The sequence below is a fragment of the Hydractinia symbiolongicarpus genome, chromosome 2 (genome assembly GCF_029227915.1).
Source record: "Hydractinia symbiolongicarpus strain clone_291-10 chromosome 2, HSymV2.1, whole genome shotgun sequence".
In the NCBI taxonomy this organism is placed as follows: domain Eukaryota; kingdom Metazoa; phylum Cnidaria; class Hydrozoa; order Anthoathecata; family Hydractiniidae; genus Hydractinia; species Hydractinia symbiolongicarpus.
Window position 1 is genome coordinate 23,348,230 of NC_079876.1, and position 20,071 is coordinate 23,368,300.

Genomic DNA, 20,071 nt, shown 5'->3' on the forward strand with positions numbered 1-20,071 from the left:
TTGCTGGTGCAAAATTTTCTAAAGAAAAGCCCTTGGAAACCCAAAAACGTACCTCTTAGAAAGTTAACCTGGCATAGAAATGATTTTTATGTCATTGTTTACACTTTAGTGTTATTTTATCAGTTCAACTTGGTACATTTTTTCTATTTCTGTTTTTAAAAGAATATTAATATTATGGTAATCAAGTGGCTTCGTGCAATTTTGTCTTCGTCTAAAAAGTTGATCGGTACTGATCATCTGGGAAACAAATATTTTGAAGAAGTGAGAGGTAACACGTGTTTTGTTTTTTTCTTCCTCGTGTGTGTGTGTGTGTGTGTGCTTTTCATGACATCAAACTGCCATGGGATTTCTGAAAAGAGTTTTTGAGAGATTTTACTGTATTTTATGAATTCCAGAAAAATTAAACCATAATTTCTGGAAGACTTGTTATTCCCTCCTATTACTTAAACAAAGATTTTTTAATTTTAATTGTGTTTTTACTTCCAATTATTCGTTTATTTATTTATTTATTTGTTTGTTTGTTTGTTTGTTTGTTTGCTTGTTTATTCTTTGGAAATTTAAATGTTTATTACTTCTAGCTTCCGGTAAAATCCAGCGTTCTATTCAAAATGATACGAAGCATGAAGATTATTCAGCTGGTCACATACCACTGCAGTGGGAAGGTAACATGTTCTTATGTGGAAAGATGTTGGTGTTAAGGACAGGGTGCAGACGTAATGGGATAGCAACTACAAAAAATTTTTTTGTACCACGATATCTCTTATTAAATCAGTGGTTTAATATCGCAACAGGTTTAATGTTTCTATCGACGAAATTTTAGTATCTCAATGCCTTTGTTACTGGATTGTGCACCCTAGTTTAAAAACAGTTTTATTGAGTTAATTTATTTTAAAAACAAAACAACTGTTCAAAAAAGACAAACGCCTAATATATCGATCTTATTTCTTATGCAGGTTCACTCGGCCGGGATTTAAACCAATGACATTCTGCAGTGGAAGCGAGCGCTCTAACAGAAAGCTACAAGTTGGTTTATTTAATTTATTTTTTAGCATGGATTCGAGGTAAAAGAAAAGACGCGCCTACTCTACAGGTATTAAAAATTTACGTCGCCTAAAACACGAATGCGATTCAACTGTCAGAATTTCAGATCTTGCAGAAGCATTTCTTTTTTTCTAGTGGGGAATTTTATTTAGGCTACATTGTGCAGAATTATTTTGGCTTGCATACCCTTCCAGTAATCAGATTTTTTGCCGCTCTGTTGTTATTATATGTCGCAACACGATATCATAAAGTTCAGACCCAAAATATGCATGTAAACTTATTTTGTCCAGGGGTTACAACAATCCTTGAGAAATTATGACGGTGAGAAATTTTGAAAATACATAACGCGTTTATTCAGCACTGTTTAAAAGAAAATCAAGATTACTGGAGAAGATATGTTTCTATTGTACATTTTCTACGCGCTCTTCATCACAGCACAAGGCGTGATGTTTTGCGCAATGTAAGACATGACTAAGAGATTTTGTCACGTTAAGCATGTTTGAGAAAAGAAAAACGCTGTGTAGTTTGTAAAATGCGCTGTAACGTGGTTTTCGCCGTATTAGTGAGTAACACTATTACACCAAGGCAGTTTGGAGTGTAATTCGGTTCTGATAGATTCGGATGGGTATGCAGGATAAATATTCCAATAAACACAGGTATGTGTCTTGCAAAACCATCCGCATAAACTATTTGCGTACGTCGCTGCCATATTGGCACACTTAATGTAGTCGCTTCATACATGGCTCCGACCTCTGGGGACCGCAGATCGATTCCCGTTCCCTTCCCTTGTAGTATGTTAGCGATGCACAAGGCAGATCTATTTCAATTCGAGTACACAGGTTATACAAGGTGAAGTAATCTCAGTAGAGAGTGGACACATGCTGTGACATGATGAAAATTCAGCTGCATTATTATCTTTATTTGGCTTAGTTTTATTTTTTTTGGAGATTTAATCTTAACCTCGTATGCAATCTGTGCTTTTGCATTTTTGCTGGAACAAAATGGCCTTTTTGCTGGAACAAAATGGCCTTTGCGTTTGCCCTTGCCATGTTTGATTCATATCAGCCTATGTATTTGCATTGAAATCATGTTCCATTTGAATTCCGTTTAAAATAACGCATAGATAAAGGACTGAGCATGTTTTTTTTCCACACCCTTTCAACTGCAAGTTAATCGCTTAATATTCGGTTTAATCAAATTAGAAATAAACAGGTGCAAGCATTTTCCGTTATAGCATGTGATGGCAATGACATTTTTAAATCAAGCGAGTGACACATGCACAGCAGATTCGGGCTGCTCTTTTAATAGATATTTACTGGACAATTTTCGTCTATTCCAACATGTATTAATGACTCTGCTAGACAGACGTTTATGAAGTATTTACACTCAAATGAACGATACATTTTAGCTTCGTAAAAAGTACTTAGAAAATTCCTACGATTCAAAATAACAAGCAAAGCTCTTTTTACTATTTCCTTTTAAATTAAGTTGAATTGACCATGGGTTGCCTAGTTCATAGGCTAAATCATCCAGAAACTTGTTTCTTGTTGTAAATGAGACTCTCCAAATAGGAGACTAATAAGCGGACAAAAAGTAATGACACCAAAGATGCCTGCTAATGAGACAGTCGACTGTTTAAAAACAATTTTTTTAATTTAACTTTTTACTTTTATCCAACAAAATCAGAATTGAGGGCAGCCTTTGTCTAAGAAACAAATAGAGACCTATGCATAAAAGTATAGACATATAGTAATTTATGTCCAACCGTAGAAGTAGAAAGGGGATAACTTGAACTTGACTTTGTCAGCATTGTCTCGCCTCTTGCAACTTCGTTTAGATAGTTCAAGTTTGGCCTTAGATTTTAGATTGTACTTAGATTGCACTTGTTTGTTCCTGGGTGTTTTTAGGTTGATCCAAGCTGTTCCGGGTTGACCCAAGTTGTTCCAGGTTGTTGTAGCCTGTTCTCTTTCGATCATTCACGAAAGATTTTTCTTTCGAAAGATTTTAAAAGGGATTAATCGCGAAAGTTATTTTCTATGATATCGCCTTTTTTGACTCTTGTTATTGAATGACAAGGAGCAATAAATTCAATGAACTTCCATTTTAACGTCGTAAGATCCACAATAAACCTTCATCATCAAAAAAAGAATGTCGCCAAATTTACAAAATCGTTAGTTTGCATAAATTTAATGTCGATAAATTCGTGTAAATAACCACGTTTTTTAATTACTGAAAATAGGAAATTGAAGAGCAAGCAAGATACACATCGACAGTGTTAAGGAGGGCAGCGATCAAAACAAAAGAAGATGATAAGGTTACTTACTACTTCATATATTTTACCTGTGAATTTCAAATTATGAGAGATGTGTATAAAACTTGTGATAGGCACTATCTTTCACCGGTGACGTACAACTTCTGTGAGACGTGTGTCTTTCAACGGTGACGTACAACTTCTGTGAGACGTGTGTCTTTCAACGGTGACGTACAACTTCTGTTAGACGTGTGTCTTTCAACGGTGACGTACAACTTGTGAGAGACGTGTATTTTTTACTGGTGACGTACAACTTGTGAGAGACGTGTATTTTTTACCGGTGACGTACAACTTGTGTGAGACGTGTATTTTTTACCGGCGACGTACAACTTGTGAGAGGCGTGTATTTTTCAACAGTGACGTACAAATTGTGAGAGACGTGTAGTTTTTACCGGTGACGTACAACTTGTGAGAGACTTGTATTTTTTATTTTCTAGCTTGCATCAAGTATTAAAAAATTTTTTGTTTATTTAGAAGCAAGCTATAGCGTATGCAGGTTTGTTTATATCTCTATAATAATAGCCGTATTTTGTCTGTATAAAAGGGTTACCGCGTCTCGTAACGGAAGCACGAAATTTGATATATAAAGGACGGGCGACCCCGTGGATTTTTCCACGGGTTAACGACTATACAAGTAATAATACTGAGCGTGTAACATGAAATAAAGAACAAATTTGTTAACTAATTTTGATCACAAAAGTGTGGATTCGGACACCCACCACCATTGTGCTATACGTTAATGAAATTAAACGGGATGCGAAACGGGTAAAGTAAGATTTCCGGCATTGAGTTTGAATAACAAAAGATCAGAATATGAATTTGCTACTTTTTTATTACTATTTTTCAGTTTCTGTTATTTTCAGTTATTTTTGGATATCCAATATGATATTTAATTTCATTTAAGAGTTTATTTGTATCCTCAGTGCTTATAAACGTTTCACCCGCCATTATCTCGACTTTCGTGTAAGTCACTACTAAAAATCAACCGCCCGTTTTGTATCCACTTAAAGTATCAGTAAAAAGAAAATGAAATTTTTGCTGACTGTTGGCGGCTAAAAAAATCTTTGCAAAAACAGGGTGTATTCCTAAGAACAAATTTTATTTCTTTGACTTCTTGTTCTTTGAAATATTCTTTTAACCAGCGTGCTACAGTGCATTAGAATCAGCTGTTACCATATTTGTAAACGCATTCCATGACTCGATTAGTAATTTGTAATTTCAGACGGTTTAATTGCAAAGGAAAGACCATCAGACAATACACCAGGTGGGTTTTTTTCGTGTTTGATGTATCTCGTTACACTGCATTTGCGTACAGTCATGCAGAAAGGCGTGTTATTACTTTTAGCTAAAGAAATATTTTAAGTGTGTTTTATCGCGATGTGATATCCTTAGCCGTCTAATTCCTAAATATTGGAATAATAAGATTCGCAGTTGAACGTGACTCTTGAACTAGTTGAACGTTCCTTTTTATACTGTTAAACGCATGCAACACCAACAATTAGAAGGGATTTGTCAAGATGAAATACATTTGGTTGAAATGTCTTTCAAATGAAAAAAAAAATAAAATGAATTTTTTTAACGCATGCAAAAAAGGTTTTTTTTTAAACTACATGTATTTTTTGGTCACTATAAAAGAACTCGGTTACATATAACGTACAAGCTTCGTAAAGTAAATAACCTTTTTAAATGAACGCGAAATGATAACATTTAGGCTGCATGATAACTGGACTAAAAAACGTTGCTTCAAGCTTACCTACCATTTAAAAAAAGTTAATCAAAAATCTTCTTTTATACTTGTTGTGATTTGATTGTCAAGATATTTTGTCATTGAAATTGCATCAGTTTAGGTTATAGAATGGGCTGAGCGCGGCCTGGTACTTGAACTAAAAATCACATAACCTTGTCCAAGGAGCCCATGACGATCTTTTATTATGAGAATGAAATTGAGGTGGAAATTCAAGCAAACACGCATTTGAAACATAATGCATGTTGTAAACACCTTTATTATTTCGATTTTTGTCTAATTAATGTTAAATGACTAATTCGCAACATGCTATGAACAAGGTAAACTTTAGATGGAAAATTATTTGGAGAATTATTTGCTTTCCATGTGGCAAGTTTTGTTTCGATTGTTGTAACCCTCTCTTTGTTTATTCTTTTTTTAGCCAAACAAGCTTTGTCAAGGAATGTTGATACAAATTTACATGCCACCACTGGAACAAGTTACCAACCTGACGCTTGGAGTCCAGCAGCGGTTAACAGTGATACAAAGACTAAGTACGAACCGGAATCCTGGACACCAGGTGGGACGTCAAATTAAAGGGAATAAACTCATTAAATGAGTTGAAATGCCATTGATATAATCCAGTAAGAGTTCGATGGTTATTGTAGGTAGCCTAACAGGGCGAAGAAGAAATTAGCCGCATTTTTTATAAGAGGATTGATCTTTGCGAATTTTGTTTTCGTTAGTCTATAAAAAAGTTGCATTTTCCGTAGAAGTTCACCCATGAGGCAACATTGTATTTTTTTAGAACTTTTTTTTCATATTGTCATTCCGTAATAAATTTTTAATATTCATGGCTTTGGCCTCGATTAATTCTACAAATATTTTTCTGCCTTGAAAGATGTATTTCCCCTATTTTGTGGTGTGCGTTTTTCAGGAAAATGAGAAAATCAGCAAATTTTATCCTTGCCTTGTTTAGTTTTTTCTGATTATTTAGCAATTCCAGCCTGTTCTTATAAAATTATTCTTGTATGAAAAGTGTACATATTAAAACACCTGTACATTTTTGCGGATTCTTCCGCGTTATGAAGGTTTGAAATCAATAAATTTCCAGAATTCCCCGTTCCCTCTATGCGACAAATGCGCAATGCATTCTGGTAGTTGTAGTCAACATAATAAGCAATATGGCGGAACATACGGACTTCACAGTGGCAGAAAAATCAGATAAAAACTTTATTACGCCGGTAGAAAACAACAGTTTTTTTGAAAACTCATTTCATTCTCCTAATTTTGTATCACCAGTCGAGCCTCCTGTATGCAATGTATCGTGCACAACTTACAAAAATGGTTTACAAACACCAAAAACAAGTAAAGGAGGTGGCTTCACATGCTGTGTTCCCCTGTGCTACAACAACTCTAAAAGAAACCCTGAATTATCATTTTACGTAATTCCAAAGAATGAGAAACCGCCAAATATGGCTTGGAAAGATTAGCAGGAAAGATTTTAAACCTTCAGTGGCACACAGAGTATGTTCAGCACATTTTGTGGGAGGAAAAAAAACCTACATGAACAACATTCCTACTATAGTGCCAAAAACTATCAATCCATCTGTCACCATACCTAGAAAAACTCTTAATAGTAAAGGTCTAAAGATACAGTACATTCCTGTAGCTAAAAAAAGTAAACTTGAACAGAATGACCCTCCTAATGCTGAGCAGGAGTTACAAAATGAAATAGACAGGTTAAAAAAAGAAATGGATAATTTAAAAGTACAATTGTCATCAAAAGAAAAAGAATATGAACAAACAGTAAAACATTTACAATCAGAAATACAAGGTCATAAATTTACAATTGACTAGTTTAATCATAATAAAATGCACTTTAGGTTCTATACTGGATTTGAATCTTACAAGTTATTCACAGTTCTACTCGATTATTTAAAACCTGGTGCTAATTCACTAATATATTGGGGGTCAAATACAAATATGGAAAAAATCATATCACCAGATTGTATAAAAAAGTGCGTCCACTTTATCTGCTAAAGAAGAATTTTTTTAACATTATGCCGATTGCGATTTGGATTTCCTATCGAAGACATGAGTGTGCGATTTAACTTATCAACAAGTCACATCAGTCGTATATTAATAACATGGATAGACTTCCTCTACTCACAATTACGTATGCTGCAAATATGGGCTACAAAAATTAAAGTTGTTGAAACAATGCCGAAGTGTTTCAAAGAACTCTACCCAAGCGCTAGAATAATTTTAGACTGTACTGAAATATTTATCGAAATGCCAACTTCGTATAGAAGCCAATCTGCTACATTTTCAAACTACAAACACCACAATACAGCAAAAGGTTTAATTGGAATAGCACCAAATGGGGTTGTTACATTTGTTTCAGATTTATATGCTGGGCGCATTTCAGACAGAAAAATCACAGCTGATAGTGGTATTTATAGCTTGTTAGAACCAGGAGATTCTGTTATGGCTGAGCGTGGCTTTGAGTTAGACGATGATTTACCAGTTGGCGTTTCTCTAAATATTCCACCATTTATGAGAGGAAAAACACAACTCAGTATGGAAGAGGAAACTGAAACACGACGAATAGCATCTGTCAGGGTTCATGTTGAACGAGCAATCGAAAGGGTAAAAAATTACAAAGTATTACAATCAGTGTTTCAATTATCAATGGCACCTGATTTGAACAAAATTTGAGTAATTTGTAGTTACCTAGTTAATTTTTTGACACAACTAGTACCAGACAAAGATGAGTAAAAAACTTATATATTATACACTACTTTTATAAATATATATATCTTAGCAAAATTATATAGTTATTTTATCTTTCAAAAACTCAAAGTAAGAATCTGTAAGCTCGGGTAACATTTTTTATTCCCACAAGGCTTTATCAAATGATATTGTTTCAATGTGCATGTCTTTCACAGTATAAACAATAAAGTCAATCTCTTGTAGCTCTGTAATGGCTAAAACGCCTTGACACTGAAAGTAATGTACATGATTTTTCTTAAGCTTTGGCTGTCTATTGTCGAGTTGGAGAAAGAATTTTTATCCCCACAAGCTGCAAGTATTGACATGTTAATTTTTGAATAGGGACACTTAACCTCTATCGCCTTCACTGACTCGCCACTTTTAAAAATGCCATCAGGACTTGCACCCAGCCATGGCCATTTCGGATTAACAAAAAAGCCACACTTTTCAACTTGAACTTTAAATTGTTTCTCATACAATAACAATACTTCGGATTCGTTGTTCTTGCCCCACTCACAAGCAGTTGACTTTATTTTACCTAAGTTTTCAGGAAAACGTTTTTGTACTTTTGATTTAGGGTATATGTTTTTACGTCTATTGATAACATAACCAAAATTTAAGGAAGTTGATCTCTTTTTTCTTTTGTCATACCAGGTATCTGATAATGACTGTTGTAACGTGGTAGACTCAATTTGAGCAACATCTGCATGTGACATTTGAAGTTTGCGTGTAACAAAATCTTGATCATCAGATTTCAGCAAATTAAGTTCTAAAGAACCATTTAATGACTCTACCACTCCACTGACAACTTGTCTGATTTCTATTTGGTCTACTTCTAAATTATTATATGTCGTAATTTCATTCGTTTCATAGAAGGAAGATCGAACATAATTATTACTTTCCAAAATCTTTAATCTCTCCTTGCACCTTTTCTTCGATATCACAGGAGGAATATTCCTCGTTAGTAATCTCTCTAAATACTGGTCTTGTACCCGTGCAAGAGTTTTTAGAGAAACTAGGGTCCAAGGTTGTTGATAAAATATTTGATGTATCTTCAGGCTGTAATAATTTGTCCATGGTGCTACTGCTTATTTAAAAACAGAATCACAGTATAATGGCGTTAAATCTTTTTTTCGTTATTTCCATAGCAAAATTATATTTTTAAATGTTGGAGATAATATTATCCCCATAGTAGTTTGTGTATTTAACAGATGTAAACAAACTACGCTATGCGGGCAAACTTTTACTAATTTGCTGTTGACTACTACTACCAGAATGCATTGCGCATTTATCGCATAGAGGGAACGGGGAATTGTTATTTTTACAGAGCTTGCATGTATGCATTCTCGACTGTTTTTAGTAGGTTATTTGTATATAAGTTTTCGTCTTCGCAAAGAATCTTATTCGATCGGCTGTTTCAGCGTGATCTTTTTGTATAACCCACAATCAATTGACATATGCCTATAACCAACGTCCAAATACAACTTCGTCAAACTTTGAATTGTCATTTGATAATATTTTTTCAACAAGAAACGCATGCTAAACCATTCTATATTATAATGCCCGTATGCGTCTGTCCGTCCGTCTGTCTGTTACGCGAAATGGTAGCTTAGCTGCGACGGGGGAACCCGTGGATTTTTCCACAGGCTAACGACTAGTTTAATAATATTTTTTCAACAAGAAACGCATGCTAAACCATATTATGCTCAATAAGATTTCAGATAAACTTTCCGAATGGTTTACACACCTGTTTTAAACTTCGAAATAATAACAGCGCATTTGCTGAATATTTATTTCTGCGTACAATATTAGTCTAGCACATGCTTAATCGAATGTTTTTTGCGTGCACGATCACAACAGGGGGTGTTGTGTTTGAGAGGGTGTGTTAGCATTTTACAAACATAGTAGATACACCACAGTTAGAAGGTAGATCGTTTGTACTTTACAGAATTAATGTCCAAGGAGTCGCGCACGTGAAATGTTCGTTATTATCGGAGTTTTGCTCGTTGTTTGTGCATTCGCTGGACTGATGATAGCATCCGATGAATGTGCAAGACCGACGAATAGATACAGCCAGTAGCCACGAACGACGACGATACATACGCGTCAGACCGACTTAACTGACGACATTTGACAGCTATCGTGGAAAATGACGCAAAAGAAACGATTAATACGTAACAAATACACCTAGCACCACCAATGTTTCAGTAACGCAATGATTCAACAGATAGTGAAAGATATTTATTTGAGGAACGTAACACACGATATTTCTTTCATACTCAGACTTATTGTATTGTAGTACAGAATGGTCCACAACAACATGTATTTCTCTTACAACGATTGACCAACAGTAGTATTCAGGCTAGCGTTTTCTATGTTTTAAACCATTATAAACCTTTGCAGCTTGGCCACGTTTGTTTAATAATTGTATTGGCACATTATTCTGCTAAAATGATTCACTGTATTTTGACCTTATATAATTTTATTATCTTGTTTTTAGGTATTGAATTTAAAATGTTTGCACCTCAATATTTTCTATGCTTCCGAACAAATTGATTGCGATCGCTTTTTTTTCTCGTTAAAGCCCTAATTTTCATTAATTAAATTTACCTATAGAGCTGCACGTGCAGTGAATACAAATTAAACCGGAAAGTGAAACAAAGAAGAAACTCAAAAAGAAATATCAACATTTTATGGAGTCATAGTCTTTTCAAAATTTTCATAAAATTTAATAAATTCAAACATACAGTATTTACTCGATTAACTGCGGCTCTTAATGTACACAATCCGCAGAAATGTTAAAATATTCACACATTGGTGAATATTTTCAAGGAGCCAATTTATGTACGAGATTACATGAGAAACTAGCCGAGGGGGTAAAATTTTTATTTATAAAGCGGGTTGACATTGATTTTTAAAAGAATGTCTTAAGATCTAGTGCTCGTAATGTTGTATTTATTATAGTGTAGTTAAGTCTAGCTTAGAATAAACGTATTTCATATTCCTGTACAAGTTACCGACTCACACATTAGGTGGCTAGTGTTTGAAAAAGAAACTTCAGGAACGAAAAGTTGTTTAATAGCGCGCCGTTTATTCATTTTTGTGCAAAATGCGCATATTTTGCTTTCCGTACAAAAGTTTGACTGATTTTTTTCTGCCATTATGAGTCTTATCTCACATGTGTTGGATGTTGGATAGTTACTGGTTACGTGGATTTTAATGTATGTATTTAGTCCTTAAGTCTTTCAACTATGGTTTTACATTGATTTAATATCATTTTGGACCTTAAAACATATTGATTGCATCAATTATAAGGAACTTATAGCTAGCTATAGCTAAATTAGATGCATTTTGGAAATTCATTCTGCTGACTTTGATTCTTTTTTTTATTCCATTTCATTCTATTTCTAAAGTTTTTACCAGCGTTGCTAATGATTTTGTATCTCCATTATGATGATACGATCATCTTAAAATTTGTCATTTCAGATGATTCTTTACCCCAAAAGTCTTGACATCAATCAAATATAATTGAAATACAAGGTTTCACTGTATTATAGGCAACAACATCACTGGTTACATCAAAAATTTATCGCCAATGAAGTCCAGAATTTAGCTTTTGTTATGTTGTTGAGATTTTTCAAATCGAAGAGAAATTAGCTGCGTAGGAGCTTTTATATTATTTCGTATGTATATGTAGAGTCTAGCGTATCTCACATTGGAAAAAAACACATCACAGAAATTAGGACGTTTTAGCTAATTCATCTTTTGTTCAACCAGGAAAAATTTCCACTTTGTTTACCTGCATTTTTGCAAAGTTATTTTATGGAATAAAAACCACGAGGGTGCCGATAAGCCGCATACACCTTGAAAAGTGCGGGCGTTTTCTGGCGAGTTCGGCGTTTTGAAATAAAATCAGGTATTCGCCTGAAAAAACCCACATAGAACCGAACAATGCCCGAACAAAAAAAAAGATTCAACACAAAAACACTCAATGATTCACCTCAATTTTTTTAAAAAAATATAAAAATTATAATGAACTCTGGTAGCGAAGTGCTTAAAAGAAGTGTTTTTGCTGGGTTTTTATAAGATTTACTTGATAAATAACTTATACAGAAAGAAAAACAATGTGGTTGCCTAATATATTTTTATGTATATATATTAATTACTTATGTAATATTGTTATAGAGATTTATGAGAATAGCTGTCAGCTCCATTTTCTCAGTTTTAACGTTTATTGTTGTATTAAATAACACAATTTTTGAGGATGGAAGTTCGAAGTGCCTGTTATTTTTCCTGATGTTACTTCTATTCCGATATGTTTGTAAAGATTTTTGAGAATCACATCCAAGCTGCTACTTTTTATAAATTCCTTGTCTTTCATAATTGATATTTTCTTCTCATTCACAAATTTGTTACTTAAAATTGCAGTAATATGATGTGCTGATGGTACAAACAGGACTTGTCTATTGGGTTTTACAGGAATTGATTTTTCGAATACCCAGTGTTGTGTCTTTGTTTTTATTATATATATACTTATGTATATAGTTAATTGTGTATTCTTTTGTTATTCATGGTTTTTGAAAACAATTTATTAAAAGAAAATAAATAAAAAATATTACTGATATTTTTTTATAGTAAAAGTTCTTTATATACGGTGTTTTTTTAATCGACATCACCCTCTATATGGAAGTACTGCTGCTACCCCTTATAATAGAACATCTCCACAAAAGCGTAGATAGTTGAAAATCTTCTTGTTTCAACTGACAGAAGGTCAGAAAAGCCTTCTGGCAGTTGTGAGTGTTTAAGCCGTCCCACTTTCTTGCATAGACAGATTTTAACCATTTTCTAATTGATTTATTAGGATTGGATTGTGTGTTCAAACCGACAGGTTTTCTTGTTAATTTTAGATTCTCACAGGGGATGCTAATTCAAGGGAATTTTAGATTCTACAATGAGACGCTTATAAAATCAAATCAAGAACACCACAATATAGCTTTAACTTCTCCCTTCAGGTAAACAATAAGAGCAATAAATCTAACAAACAATGTACCTATCAAAGAAAAGTAGCTAAACCAAATTTGTAATTTTATTTTATTTCAAAGAAGCACCGCTTTAAATAGTTGTGTCTCAAATTAACGCCTTTTGAGAAAATAGTGGGGCGCTCATTTAATGCGCTTTTCAAATATTTTACACCAAAAATTCGAGGGGAGTAAGATGCTTTTTTCAAGTAAATACGTTATATATCATTATCAAATAAAATTTTCACATTCTAACTAAAGAACAAGACTTCTATTTGCAAACGTAAAGTAATAAGTACGCAGTCTGTAGTTTATAAAAATTTGCAAAGAGTGGTCCATGATACAATACAAAACTAAACAATCTCCTTCGTAAACTACAGAACAACGATGAGCTAAATTTTAACAAGAAATAAAAACAATACTAAAGTATAAATTCTTTTATACTTCTTTCTTCAGCTACTGATGTATATTGCCGTAATTCTTACTGAACAGAATTATAGAAGAGCTGCATCGCTAATAAAAAACACACTGAATTTTCTCAGGTAAACACACAGAACTTAGATAAAATAAAATAGATTGGAACAAAATAAACAAAAAATAATAAAAAACAAAAAGCTTTTGACAGTTGATGGTTTTTCCGCAGAGAAGTCCCGAAAGGTGTCCCAACTCAAATCCACCTTCTTACTTTCTAATTTCTAAATGAATGAAACAATACTTATGGAAATGCTACATTCCAAACTTCCATAAAAATGTGAACTTTTATAATTTTTATCTAAAACTATTTGTGTTAACCTATTGTTACTGTTTTAACCCATATTTACGGCGTATAATTTACTTTCACTTGCCTGTAAACATTCAGCAGTTTTTTCCAAGCATTCAACTCTCTGCTGTAACTCCTAGATAAAAAATTAATTCCGTACTCTGTATCTTCATTATGCTAACCCTTGCATGTTGATCAGACTAATCGCACTTTATCTTATTTCATCTGGCTATTTATATCACATAAAAATGCCATAAATTTGCATCATAAAAAATTCCTTACAATTGTGCTGGATAGGTAGAAAGCAAATAAAAAATACTTACATTGACCATCTTTATTACATTGACGTTTCCTTCCTCAAAATTTTGAGCCAAGCATTTAAAACTAATAAATTATTTGTTACATTTCCATCGTGACGCATTCAACGGAAGGAGAAGAAATTTTGCAAATAGCAATGAAGAAGGATAAAGAAAGTTTACACAAACATTATTTGTTTCAAAGCATAAATTTTTTTGCCCTGGCTGTTGGTTGAAGATCATGTAGACACATTGAATTCATATTTTCTTAATTTTTATTTCACATATATTTTTCGGGAACTTAGTAAAACTGAGCTTAATTACACGTTATAAGAAACGTAACCATTTAGTTGAGCCTGGACTTTTTTAAATGCTTCTAAATTCGGATTTTTTAAGATGTGGGTTTCTTATATAGATTCGTTTCTTATTTAAAAAAATATGTATGCCTAAACATCATGTGTATTCGAATAAACCTAATTTAATATCCCGAGTAAAAAATTCGGATGTCTACAAGCTCTTCTTGACAACCTGCACCACGAGAGGGTAGCCGATGGGACTCAGCAGATCATACTTAGATATAGGGCAAATTTATGTTGTAATTAGCATTTTAATAAAAAAAGACTTTAGACAAATTTTAGTGATGTAATGGAAAAATTCCAGTTGTCGTTTACTTGATGTTTCATTGATGAATATAACTGATGAATATTACACCAAAAATTCGAGGGGAGTAAGATGCTTTTTTCAAGTAAATACGTTATATATCATTATCAAATAAAATTTTCACATTCTAACTAAAGAACAAGACTTCTATTTGCAAACGTAAAGTAATAAGTACGCAGTCTTTAGTTTATAAAAATTTGCAAAGAGTGGTCCATGATACAATACAAAACTAAACAATCTCCTTCGTAAACTACAGAACAACGATGAGCTAAATTTTAACAAGAAATAAAAACAATACTAAAGTATAAATTCTTTTATACTTCTTTCTTCAGCTACTGATGTATATTGCCGTAATTCTTACTGAACAGAATTATAGAAGAGCTGCATCGCTAATAAAAAACACACTGAATTTTCTCAGGTAAACACACAGAACTTAGATAAAATAAAATAGATTGGAACAAAATAAACAAAAAATAATAAAAAACAAAAAGCTTTTGACAGTTGATGGTTTTTCCGCAGAGAAGTCCCGAAAGGTGTCCCAACTCAAATCCACCTTCTTACTTTCTAATTTCTAAATGAATGAAACAATACTTATGGAAATGCTACATTCCAAACTTCCATAAAAATGTGAACTTTTATAATTTTTATCTAAAACTATTTGTGTTAACCTATTGTTACTGTTTTAACCCATATTTACGGCGTATAATTTACTTTCACTTGCCTGTAAACATTCAGCAGTTTTTTCCAAGCATTCAACTCTCTGCTGTAACTCCTAGATAAAAAATTAATTCCGTACTCTGTATCTTCATTATGCTAACCCTTGCATGTTGATCAGACTAATCGCACTTTATCTTATTTCATCTGGCTATTTATATCACATAAAAATGCCATAAATTTGCATCATAAAAAATTCCTTACAATTGTGCTGGATAGGTAGAAAGCAAATAAAAAATACTTACATTGACCATCTTTATTACATTGACGTTTCCTTCCTCAAAATTTTGAGCCAAGCATTTAAAACTAATAAATTATTTGTTACATTTCCATCGTGACGCATTCAACGGAAGGAGAAGAAATTTTGCAAATAGCAATGAAGAAGGATAAAGAAAGTTTACACAAACATTATTTGTTTCAAAGCATAAATTTTTTTGCCCTGGCTGTTGGTTGAAGATCATGTAGACACATTGAATTCATATTTTCTTAATTTTTATTTCACATATATTTTTCGGGAACTTAGTAAAACTGAGCTTAATTACACGTTATAAGAAACGTAACCATTTAGTTGAGCCTGGACTTTTTTAAATGCTTCTAAATTCGGATTTTTTAAGATGTGGGTTTCTTATATAGATTCGTTTCTTATTTAAAAAAATATGTATGCCTAAACATCATGTGTATTCGAATAAACCTAATTTAATATCCCGAGTAAAAAATTCGGATGTCTACAAGCTCTTCTTGACAACCTGCACCACGAGAGGGTAGCCGATGGGACTCAGCAGATCATACTTAGATATAGGGCAAATTTATGTTGTAATTAGCATTTTAATAAAAAAAGACTTTAGACAAATTTTAGTGATGTAATGGAAAAATTCCAGTTGTCGTTTACTTGATGTTTCATTGATGAATATAACTGATGAATATTACACCAAAAATTCGAGGGGAGTAAGATGCTTTTTTCAAGTAAATACGTTATATATCATTATCAAATAAAATTTTCACATTCTAACTAAAGAACAAGACTTCTATTTGCAAACGTAAAGTAATAAGTACGCAGTCTGTAGTTTATAAAAATTTGCAAAGAGTGGTCCATGATACAATACAAAACTAAACAATCTCCTTCGTAAACTACAGAACAACGATGAGCTAAATTTTAACAAGAAATAAAAACAATACTAAAGTATAAATTCTTTTATACTTCTTTCTTCAGCTACTGATGTATATTGCCGTAATTCTTACTGAACAGAATTATAGAAGAGCTGCATCGCTAATAAAAAACACACTGAATTTTCTCAGGTAAACACACAGAACTTAGATAAAATAAAATAGATTGGAACAAAATAAACAAAAAATAATAAAAAACAAAAAGCTTTTGACAGTTGATGGTTTTTCCGCAGAGAAGTCCCGAAAGGTGTCCCAACTCAAATCCACCTTCTTACTTTCTAATTTCTAAATGAATGAAACAATACTTATGGAAATGCTACATTCCAAACTTCCATAAAAATGTGAACTTTTATAATTTTTATCTAAAACTATTTGTGTTAACCTATTGTTACTGTTTTAACCCATATTTACGGCGTATAATTTACTTTCACTTGCCTGTAAACATTCAGCAGTTTTTTCCAAGCATTCAACTCTCTGCTGTAACTCCTAGATAAAAAATTAATTCCGTACTCTGTATCTTCATTATGCTAACCCTTGCATGTTGATCAGACTAATCGCACTTTATCTTATTTCATCTGGCTATTTATATCACATAAAAATGCCATAAATTTGCATCATAAAAAATTCCTTACAATTGTGCTGGATAGGTAGAAAGCAAATAAAAAATACTTACATTGACCATCTTTATTACATTGACGTTTCCTTCCTCAAAATTTTGAGCCAAGCATTTAAAACTAATAAATTATTTGTTACATTTCCATCGTGACGCATTCAACGGAAGGAGAAGAAATTTTGCAAATAGCAATGAAGAAGGATAAAGAAAGTTTACACAAACATTATTTGTTTCAAAGCATAAATTTTTTTGCCCTGGCTGTTGGTTGAAGATCATGTAGACACATTGAATTCATATTTTCTTAATTTTTATTTCACATATATTTTTCGGGAACTTAGTAAAACTGAGCTTAATTACACGTTATAAGAAACGTAACCATTTAGTTGAGCCTGGACTTTTTTAAATGCTTCTAAATTCGGATTTTTTAAGATGTGGGTTTCTTATATAGATTCGTTTCTTATTTAAAAAAATATGTATGCCTAAACATCATGTGTATTCGAATAAACCTAATTTAATATCCCGAGTAAAAAATTCGGATGTCTACAAGCTCTTCTTGACAACCTGCACCACGAGAGGGTAGCCGATGGGACTCAGCAGATCATACTTATATATAGGGCAAATTTATGTTGTAATTAGCATTTTAATAAAAAAAGACTTTAGACAAATTTTAGTGATGTAATGGAAAAATTCCAGTTGTCGTTTACTTGATGTTTCATTGATGAATATAACTGTTGACGATTGCGTCATATACCCCCCGCGAAGAAGCTCTTTTTATATTTGTCTACGTTTTTAGATATACTTTTTAATGGAAGAGTGAAGACACGTTTTCTAAAAAGACAAGAGTAAAGTATTTTTATATCATAATCTTAGTTTTTATACAAGGTTTTAGATAATAACTTACAGGAACCGATGTGTGATGGATGGTAGGTTAATTGTGGTATGATGGTTGATAGAGTACGAATGAGATATAGATGCAACTGGATGTCGAATTTCTTTGTAATTATTGTAACCACAGGCTTGTACACGTTTTTTTTTTTTACAAGAAACATGCATTTGGGCTTAGGCTTAATGTTTCTTTCTTTTTTCGAGACATAAGCCTCAAATGTTTCTTAATTGTTCTATATTCTCAATTGTTTCAAAAACATGCTTTCCCGATGAACAAACATACTTCCCACCTGAGAAAAATCGATGCAAATATTTTCCTGTTAGTTTCTTTCACCATAGATTTTTTTCGGATGAAGGAAACATTTTTGATTTGTTTGACTTTTAGTACTTTCTGTTTAGTTTTTGGTTCTTGGAGAAGAATATTTCTTAGAAAAAAATTGTTTCTTACCAATTACCCATATTTCTTAGTTTTTTCCAATTTAAGCCTATGTCTCTTGCATGCATGTTTCTTGTGAAAAAAAGAAACGTGTATAAGGCTGATAAACCCTCCACCTCCACCACCAACAACACAATTAATAATCAACGTAATACTGTAACTCTAATGCACTTTGTTTAGGTTGCATTTGAACCTACACCTCCTTTACGCACTCAATTATCTATTGATTGTGAGAGGCTGTAACTGTATCGTAATTGCTTCAAAAATTGGTATAAATATAGATGCAACTGAAAGCTAATTTTTTTGTAATTATTGTAACACACCTTCGTAAGGGCGTTTTATAATAAAGTTTGCCTTTAATTTTTCTTTCTTTTTTTTCTTTGTATGTGATATGATATATATGTGCAATTGGAATGGTTTTTGATGTGTATTATTGTAAAAGAGCCGTTCTTGAGTAATTGGCTCGACAAGTGTCCAATTCTTTTTCGCATCTAGAAAATTCAGTGTAAGCCAAGATTATTTCTTCCATTTGAATTCATTGTTGTAACTTGATACGCATGTGGGTGGCGGTTTTACCATCTGCAATCGGCATAACCTAACTTTTGGCAATTGTTATCGCATATCCTGGCATTAATGGCAGGCCATTTCTGCTACAACAATCAGGATCACATCGACCTTAAAAGCAGTAATTGGTATCCATGTTGGATGTTCTGGAATCCATATTGGGCCTTTATAATTTGGGAAATCAATAAAAACACCTATTGGAAATTCAGGTGGTGACATGTTTGGTGAATAAAGGATTGCAATTACTTTTCCCATGGCACCATTATTTAGACCAAGACCTGTAAGACCCTTTTGGTTCTTGGTGAGGATTACAGTTGCACTAACTGCCTTTAAATATGTTACTGGTATTTGAACCAGTTGTTTATCAGTCAAAGAGTGATGTTTACCACGGCCTATTGATGGAATAGCAGCAACTGGCACATAAAGGCTAGCTAATTTATTGTGGTTTTCTTCATTACCTTCATTCCGTGTTTCCGTCAATATAAGGACGGGGTCATGTAAAAAGTTACATTTTCTAGTTTAGGGCAAAGCATCTTCGTAACGGTTACTTATATCTTGTCAGTCTTAGGTAATCGATTCATTGCGTATTCTAAGTAGTTGCTGTAGAGGGGATAACTGATCTGGGCCTTGGCGCATCATGCCTGTAAAAACGATAACATCTTGAAACGAGCGATAAATTGCATAACCAGGAAAGTTAATTGTGGAATCATCGTGTTTTGGCGGATCCAAAGAACGAATTGGTTCCAAACCAAAGTCCCTCAAAATATTAACCGTTGGTAACCTCCATAATAATTAACAAAGTCTCCCGTTGTCTCACATAATCTTTGGCTGCACCACAAGAAGCTTCGACTGCATGCTACGTTTACGGTGGAAATAATTTCAGTTCATGGTTTTCATGTTTGTCTTCTCAGCGGATAGTCAGAAAGCTGAACAGAATTTAAACTCTTATAGTTTTTCAGTTTATGTGGTAGTGGAGTCATTGAGTGTATAGTGCGACCATTAGGTATGAGGACTGTTGCTGCACCAGTTTGCGCAAAGTTCATAACAAGAGAATTTCGCTTAAAAATACGACAAACGATTCTGGTGAGTGTGGTAATAATGAATGTTTTTT

General features: G+C 33.1%; 1 protein-coding gene across 2 annotated transcripts; it reads left to right on the forward strand.

Moving 5' to 3' along the window:
- The first annotated feature begins 37 nt into the window (after positions 1–37).
- Positions 38–12,434, forward strand: LOC130630235 (NADH dehydrogenase [ubiquinone] 1 alpha subcomplex assembly factor 2-like). Of its 2 annotated transcripts, none has more exons than XM_057443646.1 (8): positions 38–268; positions 579–662; positions 1,050–1,090; positions 3,281–3,355; positions 3,827–3,848; positions 4,575–4,616; positions 5,518–5,655; positions 11,408–12,434. In XM_057443646.1, exons 1-8 carry the CDS (start codon positions 175–177, stop codon positions 11,461–11,463), a joined length of 552 nt encoding a protein of 183 aa, XP_057299629.1. In that variant the 5' UTR covers positions 38–174; the 3' UTR covers positions 11,464–12,434. The 2 variants fall into 2 exon arrangements, with proteins under 2 accessions (XP_057299629.1, XP_057299630.1); XM_057443647.1 differs by lacking the exon at positions 11,408–12,434 and adding an exon at positions 9,799–10,210.
- The last annotated feature ends 7,637 nt before the right edge of the window (positions 12,435–20,071 follow it).